Below are 25,592 nucleotides of genomic sequence, written 5' to 3' on the forward strand. Positions count from 1 at the left end.
TGTCACAAAATCCAGACACTTCAATCATCATGGCCTTTGCCCAAGCTTGGCTTCTAACACTGTGTGAGCTCTCTCCTCTTCCTTCTCATGTGCCAGACCTATGAAGTACACACTGTCACTCCTCTCACCTCACAGATGAGGAAACTGAGGCACACAGAAACAGGGTGGTTTCCCAAAGGAGTTCTACACAGCTCCAGAACCACTGCTGACAGCCGCTGGGCTGCTGCCTGTTCCACAGTCTCATTTAACACTCACACATGCACTGAGAGGTGGGGCAGGAGGTGACGCTGGTCCTGGTTAGACTGTTTCCAGATGATAAAAACAGGCTGCAAAGAGGCCATAGTCTTGCCTTGCTGTCACTGACTACTGACCGTGCTCCCAGAGGCCGTGAACACTCTGGACCGTTTCTTTACAGCATGCATGGGTCCATAGAGGGCCTGGGCTAGCTTAGGACTCTTTATATGGAAAAGGTTCTAATTGGATGTCATTCATGATCCATGTCTACAGATATACACACACGGGGGGGGGGGGTGGAGCACACACACAGATTTGTTTTGGTGGTGAGGATCCTATTGTTATGTAAGAGAGTACAACCATTCTTGGGGAATTCCTGATACTGCATTGGTGTAGTGGGGTGAAACATTACAAGAGACACACATACAGAGACACATAGGCAAACACATACATATACACATATACAGGGGCACATGCAGGCAGAAGGTACATACCCACAGGGATATACACATAGGGATGCACAAGCACACACACAAAGGGACACATATGTAAAGAAGCACATAGGTACATACAAACATATACACAAGGGCACACACACATATACACTGGTACACAAACACAAAGGCACATGCACATACACACACGGGTACACACACAGATGTACATACACAGGGACACACAAGTACACAGGCATACACATATGCATGCATACACACAGAGACACATACAAATATACACACAGGTGCACATGCACGCACACAAAGGCAAACACGCACACAGGTACACATCCCTCTTAAACTTGTTTCACACTAAGTTGTTTTGTATAAATAGATGATCCTTTCGGATTCCACGGCTAGATAAACTAGCTGTTGGGGAGTCGACGCCTGCCAAGCCTTTCAAGCATACACTCAGCTCCACCCCGGAGGTCTTATAATAAATGAACTGGTTGTTTTAGTAGCACATAGCTTGCATTACTTGTGAATTATACAGAATGCTTTTGCTTTGAATCAGTTTACAAAGAATCTTAAATTATTTAGCATTTCCACGATGAGTGGCTGAGCCTCAAGCAGCAGAAAGGGCTCTACTTGAGAAAAACAACCCTAGGTTAGATACTTAGAAATCATGTCAAAACGGGAATGTAAACACAATTTCTCCACTTCCCCCAAGTTCTCAGGATGGGAATGTAAACACAATTTCTCCACTTCCCCCAAGTTCTCGGGCAGGGCGTTCCATCGAGTGGTCTTGGACTATGGAATGTTGGCTTGACATGTATTGAGGAGGGGCACCCTGTCTGTCTTCAGTCTCTTCTAAGCCACCCAGCTGTCCCTGCAGTAGTGTGTGGGAAGGACATTAGCCCAACAAAATGGCCCAATCCTTCATTCAGGGTACAGAAAAAGATACGCCTCCACTTCCAGATTAAGCACCACTTCCCTGGGAGGACTTTCCACAGCTTCTAACAAAACACATCTATACCCCACCCCACCCACCTCTGCCACCCCGGCAGTCATTCTAGTTCAAGCCACCACCTCAGTGTTCATCCTGCTTGGTGACATCAGCTCCCTCTGCAAAGCTGGGAGGCCAGGGTCTGGCTGTCATCCAAGAGGCCCCCCCAGGAGCCACTGCACTTCTTTTAGGATGTTTTGGTAGCTCCCCCCCCTTTCTTGTGTTAGTAGCATTAGGAATTGTGGCTCTTTAACAGTGCGGTGATTGTGTGCACGTCGTCTGTGGCAGCCATCTTTGCGGTGGATGATGGATGCTGCATTATTGACATTTCCCCCAAATTCTTTCCCCCAAAAGTACAATGAATATCAAGTGCCCTTTACCCTACTCCGAAAGCTGTTTGTACTTGTCAATCTTGTTCCACCTTTCCCCTTTCACCTGTGTCACGTGTGCACCACACACACATGCACACTCCACACCCCCTCTCATACTCATCCATATGTAGCCACTTATGTTTTTGAGAATGTACTGGACAGCAGTGTGAAGACATAATGTTCCATTCCAATACAGTAGCAGGGATCCCCTAAGAATGGTTGTATTCTCTTACATAATAATAATAGGCTCATCACAACTGAAACAATTCAGTGCCACAGTCACATTACATAACAGATGGTCTATATTCTCATTTCCCTCTTGTCCCCAAAACGTCTGCATTGCCATTTATTTATAGGTGAAGAGGGGAATCAAGGATCTAATAGCCAGAGTCTTGTTTTGACACTCCAGGCTTCTTTAATCTGCAACAGCGCTCCTCACCCTTTTCCTTTCTCTCTCTCTCTCTCTCTCTCTCTCTCTCTCTCTCTCTCTCTCTCTCTCTCTCTCTCTGTGTGTGTGTGTGTGTGTGTGTGTGTGTGTGTGAGAGAGAGAGAGAGAGAGAGACAGAGAGACAGAGACAGACAGAGACAGACAGAGACAGACAGAGACAGAGTAAGACAGAGAGACAGAGACAGGCACAGAGAGAAGCAGAGAGACACACAGAGACAGAGGGACAGAGAGAAAGAGAAAAAACACTCAGGGCCTTGCTAACCAGGCACTCTTGCCACACTCCCCAATAGATGCCTTGTAGTTCTGTAATTTAAATAAATAAATAAGTGCTACTTCATTTCTTTAAGCAGCCCTGATTCTTCTTCCTAGTGGGAGATATTTTGAAGCCAATTCCTGAGGCCTGAGCGTGCTCACCCTCGCTACTAGGGTTCACTACTCCTGAGGGTTTTCCCAGTGAGCTGAGCTTGAAGACAGAACTTTACAGTGTAATAAAAGCGTCTAAGCTGAGCATGAGACATTCTACAACTCGCGCAGCCTGTGTTCATCAGAGCAATCGATGTTATGGAGAACAACAGCATCCAGGAAAAGACAGGAGAATGTTCTAGACAGAAAAAGGCTAAAAATAAGCGTGCAAAATACCAGTGAGCAGTTTGAGTGTGGCTCTGACTCTGGATTTGAAAAACAAGAAGGGAATTTTGTGGGAATCCCAGAATTGATATGTGAATCACATGTTAAATGATAACAAATTTCACAGTCCTTTTCACACGCATAGTAATGACACTGCCGTGCACTCTGTCCTCTAGGAGTGAGCTGTCCTGATGTCTGTAAGCTAATTTCAAAGTACTCGAGAACCAGAAATGGCATGTGCACATGTGAGCACATGTGTGTGGGGGTATGTGAGACTGTGGAGACACATGCATAGTCCAACAGACAGACTCTCTGGTTCTGTAAACATTCATCTACTCCCAGGCTGCTCTGTTGTGTTTCCAGACTACAGGGATTAATCAACCCCTTCTAGCTGAACAATTTCACCTTCTCAAATATAGACAACTTTTGTCTGGTTCTAGAGTCAAAATCCCACAGAACCAACGGCACAGGGGAGAGCTCCTGGCTCTTATGCAGGTTCCGCCATGCTGTCTGTGTCATTCTTATAGCTGACCTTTTCTAAGAAAGGTTAATATTTATTTTTCCACTTTCCTGCTGATGTGTTTGTCTCTTCCTCTTCTTTCTTCCATGAAAGGGCACACTACACTCCCTGCACAGCGTGCTGCCCCCACTGGTGTTCCTCTCTCGCCAAGCTCTCCTGAGCTCACAGTTTCGTCACTGCAGAGTGGCATTCCTCGCTCTTCCCACAGATGCATAGACATTCGGTGCGGCTGCACCAGAGTCCACACAGCCCTGATGACGAACGCCTGGACGGGCTCCAGGCTTCTGGACTAACACTGGCCATGTGTACATACGCCAATGTACTTCCTAAATGTGGGGTTTCTCGGTCAAAGGAAAACACATCTATACTTCCTCGAAACTATAAAGCTTCGCTGAGTGGATGAGAAAACTAATGAATGCACTTGATTAAAAAGAGCAGAAAGTAAAAGGCTAATATCTAAATGGGGATATAAAACAATTAGGGTAAACACACGTCTCTATGATCGAGCTGGTGCAAGGCCCTTCTGGGGCCGCATCTCTTCTCCAGCCATTTTCATTTTCTCGCCTAAAGAAAGGCTTTCTCTTTGCTTTGTAAATTAAACACAGAGTTAATTATAAAATCACGAAGTCTTGGATCTGAGATTAAAACTACCCCGCGCAGGCTCCTCATTTGAACAATAAGGAAACGGGGACACAGAATGAGGGAGGAAGAAACGGAAAGATTAAGAAAACAATCACATTCAGTTCAGTTGTGTTTGTTTGAATGAACTCTGAGTGAAATGCTTGCTTTGTGACATGGCGTGGTTCTTGTTTTTTCATTCCCATCAATAGCCAAGAGCCCCTAGCCACAATGCCTCCGGTCTCAGAGTGTGACCATCATAGTGACATCTACACACTTACTGCAAGTGGGTTTTGTTTCCAGCCCTGGCATTCCAGGACATTCACGTGCAGTCACTGTGATGAATTGGATCGGGTGGTGCTCAGCTTGGCTGTGTGTGCTCTGGCTGATACTGTGGGTAGTCATGCTGAACAAGGATTTTCTGAAATAACATAATCATGGCATGGGTGACATTCTGCTTAGGTTTTCTGCAGGCCACATAGAGAAGAATTATAGATTTTATCCAACCCAGGCATGAAGTTGAGCCTGGGCAAGTTCTTTCTGGTCCTAAAAATATAATATGAAGAGTAGGAGGAGCCCAAGATGTCACATAAATGAATGGAGCCTGTGATATTGTTTCCTCTTTCTGTGCCAATGCAGACATAACTAGCCGATTACAGCACACTCACTCTTTACTCCTTTAATCTCTGTGCCTCAGCATACAAGCAGCCCACTGTTCAAGTCTATTTACTATACTTAGAGTGAGGAGTTATTTACGGTTAGCATAGAGAATAGAGGACTTCCAGTTAGATTTGAGTTGAGGTAAGGGATTTACTTAACGTGAGAATGTCCACATATTGCTGAAACTTGCAGCCCCATTTGTTAGGTTGCTTCAGTTATTTTTCTCTGCCGCTGCCTTTCCCTAGATAGACCCACTCTCTCTCCTAGGTTCTTCTATAGTGCGCATCTTTGGTGCATAGGTAAAAGTCAGGTTCATTCTATAATTGTTTAGTTTCACATTAAGACTTGGTGGGTAGAAGGTTTTTTTTCTTTACTTTGTTTTTTGAGGTCCCTGGATTCTGGTCACACTCCTCCATGAGACTCAAACTCTGGGCTTCCCAGGCTTCGTCACAAGTCACTTTCTCAATTTTGCCAAAATATCCCACTTACATTATGAGCTTGTGTGTTATTTTCAGTTAAGCAAACTCACTGTTTTATGTCAATGGATTGAATGAAGGAAACACATCATTTACCCACGTGAGAATGTAAAAGCAGTCAAAGGGGAAACACTCATAGGTATGTAAAGCTGACTCTGACCCCAGAGTTCACCTGGATTTGTGGGGTACCCGGTCACCTGTACACTAACAGTACAACTGACTGATTCTATTCTCCTGTGGATTTGGGGAATCTCTCTCCCACCCTGAAAGATGATCCCTGGTCATCTTCTTGATGACCTCCCACGACAAGGAACTCAATACTTTGTGAGATTTTGATTCCTTCTTGAATCCTTTATTGTTGAAAGTTACTTTTTCACATTGATCTGAACAAGTTCCTTTGAAAAGCTTTTATTGATTCTACCTTCAGCTCTGGGACACACACACACACATGCACATGCACCCACACACAAAGAGACATGCACACAAACATACACTCACACATATAGAGATCACACAAACACACATAGAAACACACATAAATACACACAGAGAGACACATACACACAAACATACACACTCTCACATATACAGACTCACACACAAACACACACAAAGAGACACATAAACATATATATATATACACACACATACATACACACACTCACACACACATAATACACATTCACACACATTCACACACACATAAATACATGCATACTCACACATACACTCAAACACACACAGAGACACACACTCACATTAGACACACATATACACGCTGACACAGACACATTTCACATGCAGAGACACAGACAAAAACAAACACCCACAGACACATTTGCTCCCTGTGAATTCACTTTGACAATATGTGTTTGAGGATTACTTGTTGTTGGAAAACAACATTCTTGGTGTGGTACAAAGAAGCACACAAGCAGAGGGAACATAACCCAGCAAGGCACTTCCTTTCTGCAAAAAGACTGTGCCAGGACCCAAGCCAGGCTAGCGAGGCGAGGCACTGAGTTGGGAGGTTTGCTTAGATTTAATTTTAACCCAGGTAGTGACTGTGTCTCCCCATCCTGTTGTTGGGAGCTCTTCTTCATAATCTAATGCAGTTGGCTAATTCATAGTCTGCACAGAGAACAAGGAAGTTATATAGAGTCAAGTCTCAGGATTGTCCAGGGGTTGGGCAAACAGTCATGCACGCAGGAGTTTCCCAAGATGAGCTAGCTACCTTTGATAGGGAAAAGTCTGTCACCTCACTATTGGTGTGCTTGTCTCCTGTGGCCTTTTGAGGTAGACAGGATGTACTGCCCTGCACTGTCATGTGGTAAAGCCACCTGGCAGGCTGGGGTTGAAGGCGCTCTTGGGCTGGCCTAGAAGTTTGGGAGGACCACTGGAAGTGTCTTCATAGGGGCTGAGCGCCTCATCATCTGCTTTGGGGAGTAGATGTGAGTGATAGAGCGAGAAAGGAGGCCTAGCAGGGTAGACAAGATGGCATCAGACGGACAGGGGCTTATAGCCCTGTGGAACTCAAAGCCCTCACTTTCTTCTGAGCACAAAGGGTTTTTCTCTGTAAAACACCTGCCCACCCAACGTACCCCTTGATCTCAGCCCTGCAGAGTTAGGGTAGGACCTGTCCTCTGACTTCATCCTATGGAGGCTGAGGCCTGGTAAGTGTCAGTGGGCTGGAGGCTGAGAGCCCACACCAGGGCTCAGTAACTCTTGAAGCCCCGCCCCCACCCAGGGATCCAGTCCCAGTCCCACAAAATGACCTCTCCATTCATAGAGAGTGTTTGAGTCTCTTCTTTTGATTCAACCACTGTCTCTGGGAAGTGACAAGAAGCAGGCCTTTGCAGCCTAGAGTTTTTCCGTAGAGATGCCATCTCTTGCCTGTGGGAGGTGCTGGGCTCACAGGGCTAAATTAGACCTTTAGATGGCACTTTCTTTGGGAGCTTAGGTGTTGCTGGGACCTGGACTGTGAAGGGCCCAATGACCCCTGACCTGTAGTCCTTCTGGGGGCTCTGGAGTAGTGTGTCTCATCCTCCTCAGAACTATTCCTCCATAAGAATGTGGAGCTTCGAGCCAGTCTGAAAGATCTAGGCCCAGCCCCCTCTTCCTCAAAGGAATAGCTTTTCTTACCTCTGTGGCTATATTCTGTGTGAGTTTCTGTCCAGTGGAAAGTACAGAAGTATTTTTTCTCTCCAACACGAGGATCCCTCAGGGATCCCATAGGACATGGAAAATGTTGGCCTGACTCTACCCACCACTGTTCAGTGCCCCCACTGAGTAAGGACAGGAGCAGCACCAGGAAAGCAGGAGAACTCCCTGGAGGAGGTGTCTATGAGTGGACCTCGTCAGACGTATAGGAGCTTGTCTAAAGAGCTGGAAGGACAGGGTACATTTGTGGAGACTGGCGGCTGCGTCCTTTCTTACTGCAAGAATCAAGTTGCCCACCCCCAACACTTCTTGTCCCATGGCTGTGATTTCAACCTATTGACTAATTAGAGGTGCCGAAGTGACAGGAGGAGGTACGATTTCTGCAGCGTGGTAATTAAAAGGTATTGGCTTCCCGGCTGTGATCACACAAGAATTCGGTTACCCCTAAAGACATCGGCTAGTAGCAGAGTGTGGGGAGTCCAGGGAGCTGAGAGGCCTCCGATGCAATTTGTTAATTTCCTGAGTTTGTCACCTGCACAGCTGTGAGGGAGATGAAACACTTTACCGGGAGTTTCGGAGAGAATTAAAGACATACATTCTAATTGTGCACAATTAGAAGAGTCATATAATCATTATTATTTTTGTAATTAAGCCACCTTTTATCCATCACGAGGCTAGGATCTAGAAAGACTGATTAAGAGCTGTGTCTGCCTGGTGGGGAGAGCGGGGAGGTCAGTGGCCTCACACACAGGTAGGAGGCAGTGCCTAACTTGCTGAGCTTGGCTCTCGGACTGTCCTGTCTACAAGCCAGGATTTGCTGAGGTCATCTGCAGCTGAAGCTGCTGCTGTCGTGACTCTTGTCATGTTCCTGAAACAGGACTGTGCTCCCCCTGCCTCCAGAGGCCCCTACAGGGAGGTCATTTGCACTGGGCCCAGCCTGCCTGCACTGAAACCCGGAGCTCCACCCTCCGGCCACACTAGCAGACTCGGCTTCCTCTGTTCTTCCCCATGGCCTCAAATTTCCTTTTTATTAAAACAAACTTAAAAGAGTTGGCAAAAGTTCTGTTTGTTTTGTGATATTCTTTATATAAAACAAAGGTGAAATGTTGGAGAAAGTGAGGGAAATTTTAAGAATCTCAGAATGTCACATAACAGGACAGTTCTTACAGAATAAGAAGTAAATCACTTTGCTATTCACTGTCTATAAATAAATTAAAGCTATTTCTTAAAGCAGGTGACAGGCAATTGGTCTTATTATACATTAAAATATTGTGCACTCTGGAATATAGTTTCGGTTTGACTATAAAGTGTGAGTGTGTGTGTGAGTGTGTGTGTGTGAGAGTGTGAGTGCGAGTGTGTGTGTGAGTGTGTATGAGTGTGTGTGAGTGTGTGTGAGTGTGTATGAGTGTGTGTGAGAGAGTGTGTGTGTGTGTGAGTGTGGGTGAGTGTGTATGTGTGTGAGTGTGTGTGTGTGAGTGTGTATGTGCATGTGAGTATGTGTATGAGTGTGTATGTGTATGAGTGTGTGTGTGTATGAGTGTGTGTGAGTGTGTATGTGCATGTGTGTATGTGTGTGAGTGTGTATGTGTGTGAGTGTATGTGAGTGTGTGTGCGTGTGAGTGTGGGTGAGTGTGTATGTGTATGTGTGTGAGTGTGTGTGAGAGTGTGTATATGTGTGAGTATGGGTGAGTGTGTATGTGTGTGAGTGTATGTGAATGTGTATGAGTGTGTGTGTGTGTGCATGTGCGTATGTGTGTGAGTGTGTATGTGTGTGAGTGTGTGTGAGTGTGTATGAGTGTGTGTGAGTGTGTGTACGTGTGAGTGTGGGTGAGTGTGTATGTGTGTGTGTGTGTGTGTGAGACTGTCTGGCAGTTAGCTCCAGGGACCCTCTAGTCTCTACCCACCCAGCGTCCTGGTTGCTGCTTCTGTGTTACATCCTTTCTGAGGACCTGAACCTAGGTCCTCACATGGCAGGCATTTTACTCACTGGAATATCTCCTCAGTCCAACTGGAAAGGTTTTTTTAAGTACTTAAAATGTTTGGGAATAGTGCCAGATGCCTTTAATTCCAGTACTCAGGAGGCATTTGGATCTCTGTGAGCTAGAGGCCAGCCTGGTCTACAAAGTAGAGTCCCTGTCTCAAAAAAAAAAAAAATATATATATATATATATATATATATATATATATATATATATATATATGTGTGTGTGTGTGTGTGTGTGTGTGTGTACTTATAAAGTACAATATACTCTGATTACAATTTCTCTACCCTCAACTCCTTTCCAATTCCCTTCCACACCTTTCTCTCTTTCTCTCAGTTGAATACAAACACATACACACACACATATATATACTATATTAATATATAATATATATTAATAAGGTCAAATAAAATCAATTGGGAATAGAATGAAACAAACTAAGAAAAGAAAACCCCTGTAAGGTAAAAATAAATTAAATAAATAAATAAATATGCCCAGACAAAGCATTCTGAGACAATGACATCACAAAAAGATGTCATTGAGTTCATTTTGTGTTTGCTATCTACTGCTGGGTATGGCATCTGTCTGTAATTCTAGTCTATATTCCTAGTGAGACTCCATTTGAGAAAACTTTTTCCTTTGTGAGCAGTTATCAATTGGAGACAGCTCTTAGATTAGGGATGGGGGCTTATGTCCAATTCCCCCCTTAACACTGGGATCCCATCGGGCCTAGACCTGTGAAGGCCATGTGCATGCCGCCTCCGTGTCTGTGAGTTCAACTGTGTCTTGGTCTTACTGTTTTTGGAAGGCCTTGTTTCTTTGGGTCTTCCATCTCCTCTGGCTCTACAGTACTTCTCCCTCCTCTTCCACAGGGTCCCTGAGCCCTTCGGGGAGAGACTTGATGGGGACATCCCCTTCAGAACTGAGTACTCCAAGGTCTCTCACTCTTGCTGTGCTGTACGGCCTCGGGTATCACCTAGTAATGAGGATGTGTCTCTAACGGCTGAGTAAGACATTGATCTAGGAGTCTGATAGGACAGAATGTTGTTAGAAATCATTTTATTGCTGCATTCCTTTAACAGAACAGTGATATTTAGATTTCCCTAAGGATCCTTGCCTATTTAGTCTCAGGTTCTTGGCCACCCAATATCAAGAACGAGTTTCATCTCGTGGGGTGGGCCTTAAATCCAGTCAGTTGCTGGTTGGTTACTCCTACAAGCTTTGTGCCATCACTGCACTGGTGCTCGTGCAGGTCACCACTGTAGACCCAAGGGTTAATGGCTGGGTTAATGTTTACCTTGCTCCTCTGTAGACTGCAGAGTCCCTTCCAGTATCATGGACACCAGTCAGTAGGGGAAAGGCTTAGGTTTTATAGGTGCTGTCTTCAGTAATAAGGCCTTACCCTCAGTTTGTAGAGAGGAAACAGTAACCTTGGCAATCACCTGGGTGCTTTGGAGCCTGGGGCCCTTTAATAATCTTCTCTTTAAAAAACCAACGGAGAGCTAGGCAGATAACTCAGTGGTTGAATAGGTGTGTAACATGTATGAGGCCCAGGGTTCAGTTCCTGAAAAAAATACATATATAATTTTTGTTTCCTACCATTGAATTGAAACATGCACAAAGCATTGGTACTGTGCCCTATTTTCTAAGGAAATCCCATTCTCTTCTTTAAACTGCCCAGTGAGTCCTCATTCCCCATGCAGAGGCCTCTCAGCAAAGCATCCTGGTACACAAGAGGAAGAACCATATTCTAAGAACAAAACTACAGAGCCCTGGCCCAGCCCCTGGTGACATGTGATGTTGTCCAAGTCAAGTTAACTCTCTGAGCTTCTCTTTTGCCATCTATAAAACCAGAGGATCTGAGTCAATTCCACCTAGACTGTGAAATTTGTGAAGATCTAAATTAGACTAAAGAGAGTGTGGGGAGATCGTCCAGTCAGTTAAGAGCTTGACATACATGGAATGAGGATCTGAATTCAATCCCATGTGCCTACACAAAAGCCACGCCAAGCCCATGCCTATAACCCAAGTGAGTCGGGGGTGGAGGGAGACAGCTGGACCCTTAGGGCTTGCTGCCCAGTCATCCCCGCAGTCAGTCGCTCCAGGTTCAGTGAGAAACCTTGTCTCATACAATGAGAAAACTAATCGGGAAAGTCGCTTGACATTAGCCTCTGGTCTCGGCACGACCAGGTACACATGCTCACATGCCCATGCATGTGTGCGTACACACATGAACACACAACAATTATGAAGAGGCAAATGTATTTGAGAAAGTTTTAGATCATGGGAAGTAGCATGGCAGACTGTGAGGTAGGACTGTTCTCTCTCTCTCTCTCTCTCTCTCTCTCTCTCTCTCTCTCTCTCTCTCTGCTCTGTTTGTGACCACATGCAAGTGGCATAACTTCTGTGAACTCAGTCTCCATATCCAAAGACTTCAGTGTCCACTCGCAGCTGCCTCCCCGGGTTGTTCTGCACTTTCAGTGAGAATGCATACCCAGTCCTTCCGACACGCATTCTCCTTCCTCGTATAACTCCAAGGAATCAAAGCATCTACATGCAATGCCCAACCTTACTACCACTCTCTCAGATCTCAGACAGTTCGCTACCCACGCGAGTTTCTCCAAGAGAAAACAAAGACTACAGTGCTTCTTCTGCCTCCCTTTCTAATTGTTCTGAGTTCCCACAGGGTGGGGGTGGGGCATGGGGAGAAACGGCTATAAAGGTAAAAGGCACATGTTGAAGGGTTGGGTGTTTCTTATTGATGAAAACACAACCCCATTAGCAGGCAGGAGGAATGTGGCTCCCCAGGTGGCTCTAGCCAGGACTGTTTCCGACTCGGATTTAATATATGTGCATGGTACCCCAAAGGCCTCTGTGGGAACCTGGCCTCGAGTAGAATGCACCAGCATGCCAGACATTCATTCTCCCTCATTAACTCGGGGACACTTTGCAGCCACTCTGTACCACATGAATCTCACGACATTGAAATTGAAGCACTTAGTTTCCAAACAGCCTTGGCCCTGGGCTTGAGGGCAGCCGCAGCCTGGCACAGCCCCTAAGTGGCCCTGAGCTCCCAGTGCACATGCCCGGTGTCTTTGTATGTGTCCTGGCACCAACCACAAACACTGTTTTGTCAGAAGCTTCCTGAGAAAGTTGTGTTGCATTCAGTTTGGCTGAAAGGGACCCACAATGACAAATACCTCCCTCATTTAGTTACAGGCACAGTCAGCAAACCCACTGCAAAAGATTAAACCCAGCAGAGAAAAGAGCAAGCCTCCATCATGCCTCCCCTCCCACCTGGCACAAGTTGCATCCCAAGCTCTTAGCAACCATGGCCACCCCTGCTGACCCCAACCCCTAGGGATGGTTTACGTCTGCAGAAGAGCTCACTCAGTACAGGTGCCCCAAACCAGGTAAAAAAGGAATTGCATTCAGACAAGAATTCGTCAGTGGCTTGGAATCTAATAAAGATAGTGAGGTTGGAAGATGTTATTTATCCACAGAGGAGTGAGGTGCAAGGCAATTGTCTAACTAAATCAGATTTTAAAAGAAACCACCCTCCCCCTCCAAACCACAAGCTCCTTCATCATTTTCTTTGGCTGCCAGGCACCTTTGAAATCTCTGGTCCAGTCCATCATTTCAGAGATGAGAAAGGCAGCATCTTTTCAAGTCTGACGATTCGCCCTTCTGGCCCCTGGGGTGAGGAGCTCCAGTCTTCTGGTTTTTTAAGTGTCCTTGAGGTTTCTTCACTCTCCACTTCTGCCTCCATTTGGGACCTCAATGCTGAAGCAGTGACCAGCTCTATGTGCAGACCCTAAACTTTCGAGAGGCACTCTACTGCCAGGCAGCTCCCACTGGAGAGAACGCTCCCAGCCTCTTTCCCATGCCACTCCAATAGTTAGGCGTATATGCCCCAGAATTTACCAGAATGATCCACACCCTCTGTGGAAATTTCTGTAGCTGAAAGACAAACTCCCATAGAAGTAACCCTAGAACATGTTATCTCTGCCAAGCTCTGTCACATCTCCAGGAAGACACAAGCCCTAGATGGTCGCCTACCTCTGCTCAAGGCTCAGGGCTCTATACTGGGATGCAGGAAAAGAACCAAAAATAACATCAGACCAGCTCCATATCTTGCTTCCTGACCTTGTGCGGTTTATGTCACATGGGCACAGCATCCCCATTTGGAAAATACCTGCTACTTATAAAGCAGGGCCATGCTTTCCAGATTCGACTCATTAGGAGAGACAGCACACAAGGGCCCTGGCAATGTATTTGATATCTATTTACATTTTACCTGGGAATATTTCTTAGAAACCTGAAGGGCCAGGATCAGAGAAGCTTTTGGTGCCTAACTGATGCTCACCTTGTGCTGATCTACAGTAGTAAAGTGACATCACTGTCCACACTCTGCATCTAATTTTCTATTACTCTGGATCAACATAGGATGTTAAGTTCCCATTATGCACTGCTGCAAGGATTGGTTTTTTTTTTCCAGACTATTAAAAAAATCCTACTTCCCAGAATGCAGTACTATCTCTCTGTCACTTTTCTAGGTATTTATTATCTGTTTGAATTCAGAAGTCCCATGACAATGAAGGGCAAAAGCCATTTAGTTACCAATGTTGGGCTGCTTGAGGTAGAGAAACCATGTTTCCTGACCATGTAACTGAGGAGATCTCTAACTCAGATTATGGGGAAGAGAGGAAATATTTGCTGATCTTCAAGGCAACTGTTACTTTATGAGGCAAGTTTAGAATCTTCTTAACCCAGATCCAACTATTTTGTAGTTAGTAATACTTTCTAATGGACCTGAAGCCCCCAACTCTAGTGTTTCTCTCTCTCTCCCTCTCTCTCTCTCTCTCTCTCTCTCTCTCTCTCTCTCTCTCTCTCTCTCCCTCTGAGTATGTGTGTGCATGTGTGTGTTACTGTATGCACTTGTGTATGTATATGCATTTATGCCTCTATGTGTGGGTGTGATGGTATATTTGTGTATGTATATATGTGTTTGTATGTACTTTTGTATGTGTCTGTATGTATGCATTTGTGTATGTATATGTCTCTCTGTGTGTGTGTGTGTGTGTGTGTGTGTGTGTGTGTGTGTGTTCTCTACCATATCTTGATAGTTCTAAATGAAAGCTGGGAAGTGTTCTGCTGGGATCTGTTTGCCAAATACAGTCTCCCATCCCTTGCACCTCTTCCTAGCTCAATATCTAAGTGTCTACCTGGCTGGAGCAATGGTAGATCCTCTTAGAATCCCAGCATCAAGACTTCAGTTTGCACAGTTGTGTGCCACAGAGTAGCCAGAGCAAAGGCAAGGCTTCAGACTGCACGGCCATGCTGTTCCTATCCAGATACTACAGTACACTGCAAGTGTGTACACTACAGTGTCCCCGGCTGTCCGTGCCAAGTGATCCCAGTTGATTGCCCGAGGATCCCCAGGACGGCTGTCCAAGGTGGGCATTAGTATTACTCTCTATGCTCGTCAGTTGGGAAATGGAGAGTTAGAGGCTCAGACTCTACCAGGAAACAGGTCAGTAGTCACCAGAGGCTGAGGCAAGGATGATACAGCCATATTGCCTGAAAATAGTAAAAGTGAATACACACAGATCCTGTAATAAGACTCTAGGTTAAGTCAGTTAGCACACGGGAGGCTGGTGCGAGAGGATCAGGAGTTCAAGGCCAGTGTTATCCTGTATCACAAACAAACAAAATACAAATAGAATAAAGTGAGAAGCTCTTCCACCACGCAGAGGACAAGGACCAAGAACTGAAACCACAAGAGAAAATAGAACCAATAAGGATTAGAGAATAAAAAGATGGTTCCGATGTCTAGGTGTCCCAGAGGAAAGGCAGGGATGTAGATGGATATCATATAAGAGGCAGCCATGACATATATGCTATATACATATATACATGCTATATAACACACATAATATATAATAGAAAATGGTGCACAAAACTGTATACAATATAAAATATTTAGCATATTTATTTTATATTTGTATGTTTTGAAGACTTCAGTGTTATCAACTGAAGAATTTCTTATATCTCACACCAAACTGAGAATGCCACACCCAGATCTTTGCTGGCAAAGTGTTTAAATCCCAAGAACAAAGAAAAACAATCTTTCAGACCCACAGGCAAAGAAAGCCAGGCATCCACAAGTGAAGAGTGATCAGGTTTGCCCCAGTTTTCTCCTCTGCCTCATTCTGCACTTTCAAAGAGAAGTTGTTCGCCAAGAATTTTCTACCCGGCTGGTTAGCCTTGTGTCAAGGAAGCAGAGGGTTAAGCCAGGTCAGCAAGGTTATAAACTCTTCCTTTCTTCAGGATATCAGAGGTGCTCCTTCAGGCTGATATCTGGAGCAAGGTAAATTCATACAACCAGAAAAGCAATGAAAACAGAGCTGCTCTCTAAATGGAACCCCAGAAAATGAACTGGAACATAAAAATGGGCAATGAGACAAGAAATGCATGATCAAGTGCTTATTACAGTAATACAAGTATATGTTTATACATCTAGCCACGTGGTGCTTCCTGAAAGCATCCGTCTGCCTATCTGTCTGTCTGCCCATCTGCCTGTCTATCTGTCTATGTGATATACATAGATAGATATGGTAATCTTGGTAGAGTATAAATAAAAGTAGCTCAAAGCTATGATGGCCAAACACAAGCCATAAGTTAATAGGGGCGATGCTATTACTATCAAGCAAGATACAGCACGAGAAGCAGTAAATGACAAAGGTTTATTTTGCCTTCATAAATATTTCAGTTCTCGGTGCCGTCCGTGAATATCTATTAAGTACCTGCTGTTCACACTAGGGAAAGATACGCATGGCTGAAAAATAAAGACGCAATTGTGATGAACGCTTATGCTCAAAACAACATAAATTCAAAACCAACAGAGCCAAACCTGCTGAAACGCACGAACTGCTCAGAGACAAAGGAGAAAAGTGTACCAGCCTCTCGGCCTCTGATAGCTGAAGTAAACAAAGGCACGAAGCACACAATAGTAATGTAATTAGACGGGTGTATCTATTATGCATTGATAAGCTCATAAAGAATTCTGAAGCTTACATCTAGAGATTGAATCATTTTCCTTGCCTCTGTGGAACTTTTACAAAAGTTGATTCTATAAAAGGCCACCAAACCAGATTTCCACACGCTCCCAAAGCAGGTACTGTACGGGCCAAATTCTCAAAACAGTTGCAGCAAAACTAGATGTAACAAAATCTATAAATTAAAATTTAAAATCCTCTCTTCAATAAGTCTGTGGTTTGGGATTAGTTGGAAGCTTCCATCACAGACTGTTCAGAAACTAATTTGGTTGTGTGAAATAAGGCAGGGGACCCAGAAGTGTAGGCCTTCAAGTCAGAGTGTTAATACCAGAAACCCCAGTATTGTCAGATGCTGGGGAAGGCCTGGAGATCCCCCAGGAGCAGATGAGCAGCATCAAGCCAAGAATGAGCACTGGTATTGAAAGTCCTTTGGACCTGAGTTCAAGTTTTGCTTTCCTTGGCTTTGATGGATGTCTCAGGATTGTACCATTTCTGGCAAACCATCTGCTTATTCATGACCATGGTATGGGGCCTGCAGGGTTCTCAGCCCTCTCTGAGCATCCTCTTTCTAGTTTTTTAAGGCTTGTTTATTTATTTATTTATTTATTTATTTATTTATTTATTTTTAAATTTTATATATACACGGGTGTTTTGTCAGCATGAATGTATGTGTACCACATGTGTGCAGTACCTGTGGAGGTCAGAAGAGGGCATCAGAACTCTGGAACTGGTGTTACAGATAGGCGTGAGCCCGCTGTGTGGTTGCTGGGAATCGAATCCCTCTGCAAAAGCAACAACCACTGAGCCATCTCTACAGCAGCCCAAAACCAGCCAGGTTTTAAATACAACTACTGCTAAGCCTCTGCCCAGAAAGTCCAATTTAGTTGGTTTGGACCAAGTTGCTCTGGGTACAGCCAGGATGAAGAACCGCAAAGGTGATTTCTCAGACTTGCTCAGTTCTGAAATTCTGCGGAACTATGAGACACCTACAGCCGTCTCATGGAAGAAAGTTTTAGGAGACTGAAGTCTAAGAAACAGTAAAGCAATCTAATCAAAGTATGTATTATCTCAAATGGTGCAGAAAATGTCATCGCCAGTTAATATTTTGCACCCAACATGATTTAGACCTGGGGCACATATTGTACTCCGAGCCCATTGTAAACACAATGGGCCGTTTATGCACTGAACAGTAACCACTGTAATTACCTACAGGGCAAACATAGGAAGTTGTTCGAGCAACAATTTATTGTGGACCTGGAACTAATGGGAGACTAACAGGAAAGCATCAGCGAGAGCACAGATCAGAGATCACGTCAGAAACCTGGTATTTCCCAAAGTTTAGTAGACAAGCGTCTGGGGGATTCGGTGGGCATACGTAATGCCCCAGGTCTGAGACAGCCACTCCCAGACTTTTCTAATAGCTTCTTAGCTGGTGAGAGGAGGAGGCTTACCATGTCATTCTAATCTTAAGAGAAAAGTTCTGAGTACTGCGTTGGACAGGACTGGACACAGCTGCTGTTTCTTGTGGTCCTTGTGGGACTCACATGTCCATGTGCCACTGGCAAGCAAGTGTACAGATCTTGTCTGGATTGTAGAGCACTCTTCATCAATCTGATAAAACCATGGACTCTTGTTTTGTTTTGTTTTTAGAAAAAATATGTGTATCTGTGTGTACTGAAATGCCCATGCAAATCTTTCCTGCAGTGTTCAGAAGGGTCGGTGGACAGCGGGTCCCCTCAGTCCTCACTGCTTAGCCCAGCCTCTGTGTGTATCTCTCCCAATACAGAGTCTCACTGCTTCTGATGTCAGGCTTTCAGTGTCAGCCCAGAGAATGAGGATGCTTCCATGGGTCTAGCTGGAATTCCACTCCATGTAGAGTCTTCCCTCTGCTTCTGAGCATCTCTATAATTTCTAAAATAGTCATATCCTTCATCCTTATCAATCTAGGAACATCTTTGGGACTGACATAGTTAGGGTTTCTATTGCTGTGAAGAGACGCTATGACCACGACGACTTTTATTCATTTCATTGGAGTGCCTTACAATTTGGAGGTTTAGTTCATTGTCATCCTGGTGGGTAACATGACAGCATTCAGGCAGACATAGTGCTGGAGAGGTAGCTGAGAATTCTACATCTGGATCAACAAGCAGCAGGGAGAGAGAGAGAGAGAGAGAGAGAGAGAGAGAGAGAGAGAGAGAGAGAGAGAGACTGACTGGGTCTGGCTTGAGCTCCTGAAACCTCAAAGCCCACCCCAGTGATGCACTTCCTTCAACACAGACAAACCTACTCCAACAAGGCCATGTCTCCTAATAGTGCCTCTCCCTGGTGACCAAGCATTCAATTCTATGAGCCTATTGTGACCATTCCTATTTAAACCACCAGAGACCTTAGAAGTTGGTTTCTCTAGGGGCTGTCTCCACATAGAGACCATTGGGTTATTGTGTAATCACCTCCAATGGATAGGGTCTATGGATGCTGCAGAGTCAATGTAAGACATCCAGGGGCCTTAGGGAGTAGTTGTGTGCTCTCTGATCCAGACCATCAGAAGGACAGATCTCCACCACCTTCCCTGAAACCCTATAGAGAGTTGGTAAAGGCAGCAGTAAAGACTTTATATCATAGCTCAGGGGTCCTGGCTGCTGTCCCTTGAGGTGCTGGGCTGGGCTCACATAGGTCAGAGTTCGTGCTACCGCTGCAGCACATGAAAGCACAGAGGAAGGTATCAGTGGCAAGCAAGCTGGCTTCAGCCTTCCTTCCCTCTCTGTATCAGTGAATAAATAGAACTAAAAGAGGAAGGAAGGAAGGAAGGAAGGAAGGAAGGAAGGAAGGAAGGAAGGAAGGAAGGAAGGGAGAGAGGGAGAGAGGGAGAGAGGGAGAGAGGGAGAGAGGGAGAAAGGAAAGAATGAAGGGAGGAAGGGAGGGAAGAAGGAAGGAAGAGAGGGGAGAAGGGAGGAAGATCCATACAGAAATTCTCTGAGTAGAAGAGTCCTTTCTAAATAGCACACGAAATCTAAAAAAGTAAATGAAAAAAAATATGAATTTCAACTATGGCTCAAAATTTTTTTCTTTAAAAAACGTTTAGTACATTTGTGTATGCATGCACATGTGTTTGCGTGCACACATGTGCTTTGAGTGTTTGAGTGTGTGCATGTTGCATGTGTGTATGTGTATAGGTATGTGCATATGCATGTGTGCGTGTGCGTGTGCGTGTGTGTGTGTGTGTGTGTGTGTGTGTGTGTAGTTCTCTTCCTCTAGCATGTGGGTCCTAGGGATGAAGCTTTATTCACTTCTACTCACTGAACCATCTCACTGCCCCAAACCTGTTTCTATGTGGTAAAAGACTGCGTGACACCAAAAGACAAAGCACGAACTATTACTAAATGGAAAATTAGGGGCCTCAATCAGTTCCTCCATATAGAAGATCACTTCTTTTACAGACAAAGAAGGTTAAGACTCAGAGTAGGAAAGGGACAAAGGATAATGGCTCTCTCCATCCAGAGAGGAACTACGGATTGCTCTCAGACCTTGGAGGAGGCACAGCCTCTGGCCCCTGGAGATAAATGCAAATGAGAAGTGCAGCCAGATGCTGCTTTCCCACCATCTCCCTGCAAGGATCAAAAAGGTTGCTGCTTCCTTCTGTGGATGAGGCTGAGGGGAGGAGAGCAGAGATCAGAGAGAGCTTTAGGAAGCGGTGACATTTAAGCTGGACAGATAATTAAAATCCAATTTAACAACTTACTGGCACTTAAAAGAAAACAAAGAAATAATACAGGGAAAGATGGACAGATTGACTGCCGGGTGTAAATTAAAATACCACGTGTAAGGACAAACAACATGAGGCTTGTGGTAGCCATGCTAGCCCGAGTGTGAAGGCTATACATTTTAAATGCCTCCTTTAAAATTGATTTTAAAGGACCAGCATCTTACTCATAGATGAAGGCATAAAAAAGCACTTTCTAAAATAGGACCCACTCCTTAGGAACCACCCATGGAAAAAAGCTGAACAATATATGTAACCATGAATGTAACAGATCCTGTTTCTGTGATAGCTCATTATAAAATTACATAGAAAATTGGTGCATATTCCCTGCTGACAAGATTGTGGTGAGACTGGACCTTTAATTATCTCTGATTAGCATATATGCAAAGTGGATAGAATCTTTTTAAATTATTTAAATATGAAGATGTTAAAGGTTTGCAGATTTTATTTTATTTTATTTTATTTTTGAGACAGAATCTCAGGTAGCCCAGGCTGGTCTCAGAGTCATTATGTAGCTGAGGGTAACCTTGAACTTCAGATCCTCCACCTCCTGAGTCTAAGTATGACAGGTATGCTGCCATTTATGCATTGCTGGGGATGCAAGCCACAGCTTCACGATGCCAGGCAGGCAAGCATTCTACCCACATGCCACGAGTCCAGGTCATTACCGGAAAACATTTACACCACAGACTGTCTGTGGAAATATTCTCAAATATAGAAGGGAAATACTATGCACCAAAATGCCCATGTGACAATGACAACTAATGCAGCAAACAACATGGCAAGTTAAACAATTGTAATGTCCCCCAAAAAGCTGGTGTGTTCATATGCTAGACGACCATGCTAATAATATAATACGACAACGAATTTCAGACTGGAAGGTTCCTTGTTTACATGGGAAACCGTTCATTTGTGTATAGAGAACAATATGATAAAAACGCTGATCACAGAGAAAGTTCTGGAATGAAACAGATCACACTATTAATGGTTCCATTCCTTTGGGGTGGTGTTGCTCACTGCCTATACAACCCCTTCTCCTAATCTTACATTCTTTCCAAGTTCTCTTTAAGACTGCCCTTGCAGAGGACCAGAGATGGTTCCCAGCTCACAACTGCCTGAAACTCCAGCTCCAGAGCCTCCGATGCCCTCTTCTGCCCTCCTCAGGCACCTGCACCCATATGCCCACCTACGCAAAGACACACACAATTCACACGATTAGAAACGAAACGACTTGTCCCAAGAGAGAAATGCCTGCCTGTAAAGACTGGATGCATGGCTCCAATAAAAGTGTTCTCTCTCGTTTTCTCAGCTTTCCTTCGCCGCCACCACGCCTGTTCTTGCGGATAAGAAGAAGTACCCATATTTCTTCCGGACGGTGCCCTCAGACAATGCGGTGAACCCGGCCATTCTGAAGCTTCTGAAGCACTTCCGCTGGCGGCGCGTGGGCACACTCACGCAGGACGTGCAGCGCTTCTCCGAGGTACTCGAAGTCCACGTTTTAAGTGGGATTGTTCACTATGACATTTACATACATGTGTCGTTGTATCTAGCTCCAATAACCTCCTGCCCCTCCTTCCCTCACCATCTTCCTCTCCCGAACTGTCCCCTTAATCTGTCTCACCCCGTTCATCTTCTCTTGTTCTCTCTTCCTCCTTTATACCCATCCTCTACTCCCTTTACTCCTAACCCCCCATTCCGACTTTCAGTCCCCCAGTGGTGTTTAGCTTAGCATTCATCCATCTAGAACACTTCTCAACAGATTCATTTAAACCCCAGTGACTTCATACCATATATGAAATGAATAGTTTTGCTTTGCATTTGCTCTGCAATAGGTCCCAGAGACCTTGATTGGACCCCTGGTTAATAGGGTTGTGCGCGTGCGCACATGGGTGCGTTGTAGCACACGGAACTAGACCACTGGGTGTGGGGTGTTCACAGCTTTGTGCCTCACAGCCTCCACTCGGGCCTAGGTGTGCGTGTTGCCAATATCTTTCTAAAAGTGAAGTTACAGGCTATTAAAAATGAAAGGAACTAACTTTGAAAACGGCTGGTTCACTTTCAAGGTGCTAGAAGGTTCCCATCTGGGCACCTCCTCACCAGCGGCGGCTGGTGGCGCTCGGCATAGCGCGGTGGTCTGCCATTTTTTTTCCTAACATCTCCTCCACCTCCTTTTCTCTTCCCACGTGGATCAAATCACAGGGAGGCTTAGAAACATCCTGTGGGCCATGGGTCAGGGAGGGTTACACCCGAGAGTCGGGTGAGCAGCCAAGCCTCAAGAGGAGCTGTGTCCTGGACTCTAGCAGGGTTTGAAAGGGATGGGGCTGGGCGTCACCGGCTTGGCTTCCGCTGCTGGTTCCACAGATCTCTTTCTCTACCCAGCAGTCACTCACTGGCTGCCTGTGAGAACCTAGAAAGGCCCCTTCGCTGCTCTGAGCTGCGGTTCCAATTCCCGGAAGTAAAATAAGGACAACAACCCCCCCACCCCCACCAATACCTCCCTGTGTGTGTGTGAACTGGCACTGTGAACGCTAAAGCCCTGCACAGAAAGGAGCTGGAAGTGTTTGGAGGTGATCCGAGCCAGGCGTGCGTTCCCAGGCAAGGCCCTCAGTGAGGACCAAAGGGACCTTGACCTCCAGTGGGAACCACTCTCTGCCAAGCTCTGAACAGGCTCTTGCTGGCAGACTTCTTTATAGAGCCATGAGAGGGCTCCCAGTGAGTGAGAAACCCTGCAGTGATTCAGGGGGTGCCTGCTCAAATAGCATCTTTGGCAGTAGGAACCTAAAAAGTCCTTAGAGATACCGCTCCTAATCTCTTTATTGTGTAGAAGGGGAAACTGAGGCCCATTGCCTGGAAGGGGCAATGTTCCAGGTTTCAAGGCATCTCCAAGGTGACAAAACATGGTTCAGACCAAAAGATGGAGTGTGGGTATGGCTCAGTGAACAGTGCTTGCCTGGCATGCACGAAGCCCTGGATTCCACCACAGAATCACATAAACCAGGTGATACACACTCGGGATCCCTGCACCAGGAAGTTGGAGCCAAGGCCGCCAGAAGGGTAAAGCCACCCTCTGCTACACAGCAAGATCAAAGCTTGCCTGAGATACATGAGACCCTGCTTTAAAAAAAAATAAAAAGAAGAAAGAAATTTAAATTAAAGAGGGGAAAAGGACTGAATTACAAAGTCCTAAGCGCTGGTTCAGACATCATTCTTTTTGCAGGCATAACTTCCTAGAGTCACGTGGGTACTGCTGGCAGAGCCTCCGATATCTGAAACTCATGGAGCTTGGCCTACAGCAGTGGTTCTGAACTTTCCTACAGCTGGGACCCTTCAACACAGTTCCTCCTGTTGTGGCGACCCCCACCATAAAATTATTTTCATTGCTACTTTATAACTATAATTTTGCTACTGTTATGAATCATAATGTAAAATATCTGTATTTTCCTGATGATCTTAGGTGACCCCTGTGAAAGGGTCATTTGATTCCCCAATGGGTCAAGAGCCACAAGTTGAGAACCACTGGTCTAAAGAGTGCAGCCTGGCTGTCCCCTCAAGTGCTTTGAAGATCTCTGAGCTCTCTCCCCCTCAAGCTGCCTTCCTCGGCCCTCACTGTATCCACTGTATCCTCACTGTATCCACCATCCCTCTCTCCCTCTCGCTGCTAAGGATCCTGCCCTATAGGGCAGGGTGATGACTCCCATATGGCAGATGAGGAAACTTAGACTGGCAGAGGGCAGATGGCTGGCTGTGCCTGGTGCTCCAGCTGCTGGTCTGTGACACGGTCCTCCCTAGTCACACTGTCCTCCCTGTAATCCGGTGCTGGCAGTTTGGTGCCATATCATATGTCTCCACACAGGACTGTCTGCCACGGGTCTCTGCATCTCAGTGGGAAGTCTCCAGAACACAGGATGTAGCTCAGTGGCATTGTTGTCAAGGACCCTCCTTGATTAAAGCACTCGCCCAGATGGCTCCTCTCTGCCTGAGAACTTTGACATCCTCGACAGGTGTCTGGACTGTACCACTGGAGTGCAGCCGCTGGACCCTAGCCAGGGGCTAACAGCTTCTCAGGAGTGCAGAGAAAACTGGGTTCCTTCTAGGGAACCAGTTGGTTGGCAGTGTTGAGTACTTCTGTTCTGGATAGGCGTACTGGGAAGGACCTAAAGGGAAAGCCAGCCTGAGATTGGAGGGAGGGGTAAAATCCCAGAGTTCATCACTGTGGCCCTGATGCTATGGACCAGGCAGAGGCTGGAGGCCATTTCAGCCATGGCACCAACTGTTCCTGCAAGCCTATAGTTCCTACTGTGTGGCAGCTATACACCTGGGCGATCTGAACCAACTTACCCCAGATAGGAAACCCATGATGGACTAAGGATACCATTAACACCCAACTGGTGATCCAATGGGTGTCCTCAGTTACTTATAAGGTTATAGGTGAGGGAGCAGAAATACTCAAAGGCAGCTGCAATCACCACAGCCCAACACAGCAAGGGTGACAGCTCAGAAAGGCTGGAAACCTGGAGCACACTGCGTAGCCTTCAGGCAGCTTAAGAGGTCAGGACATTTTCCAGGTAGCTCACTTGAGCCTCTTCTAGACAGGTGTGCTGGTCATTCATTGCTCAGCAGTCCTCATTCTTATATAAGCCTGGGTAGAGAGGGGCCCAGCGAGTCTGTTCAGTTTTAGGGACTTCCTGAAGCATTTATGATGTTTGCTTTCTGATCTTAAAGAGTCTCTGCTCAGGATGAAGCGTTCCACCTCCCTATAGAATACCCTGTATCTTAAGAAGATTTCCTCTAGGATGAAATGTTTAATCTTAGAGGAAATAGCTACACAACAGTCCCCATGAGTCAAAGCTGATACCCAATGGCCCCCAGGCAGCTCTGGATCCAGCTCAGACAGACGAAGGATTTGTGGCTAGAAAGACCAAGTGTGCTGCAGCCATTCCCTCTCTAGATTAGAGACTGTAAAACTGGAAAAGGAATGACTCAATACCAGGCAGACTCATCCACAAGCCTGGCTTTTCAAGCAATGCTACAACTCCACATGCTTGCTTCAATTTACAGCGGCAGGTTTCCCCTGTGTAAGAGCAGATGTCGCTCTGGGAGACGGGTATTGACAGCAAAGATGAAATTAAAAGACCCCCCCCCATATAGGTGGTGCTCATTCAGTGGTCACTCACTACCTGAGGAATTCAGGAGGCAAGCTCTGGGAACATATATCTGTCCACACAAAGAATGACAATG

At 45.6% G+C, this 25,592-nt stretch overlaps 1 protein-coding gene across 1 annotated transcript in view; it reads left to right on the forward strand.

The window, feature by feature from the left end:
• Nucleotides 1-25,592, forward strand: part of Gabbr2 (gamma-aminobutyric acid type B receptor subunit 2) — a 326,221-nt gene that overhangs the window by 122,397 nt on the left and 178,232 nt on the right. The window contains exon 3 of the mRNA XM_034503281.2: nucleotides 21,664-21,834. Within this exon, the coding sequence (XP_034359172.1) occupies nucleotides 21,664-21,834 (171 nt within the window). The remainder of the gene's footprint in view (nucleotides 1-21,663; nucleotides 21,835-25,592) is intronic.

The sequence above is a fragment of the Arvicanthis niloticus genome, chromosome 5 (assembly GCF_011762505.2).
Source record: "Arvicanthis niloticus isolate mArvNil1 chromosome 5, mArvNil1.pat.X, whole genome shotgun sequence".
Classification (NCBI taxonomy): domain Eukaryota; kingdom Metazoa; phylum Chordata; class Mammalia; order Rodentia; family Muridae; genus Arvicanthis; species Arvicanthis niloticus.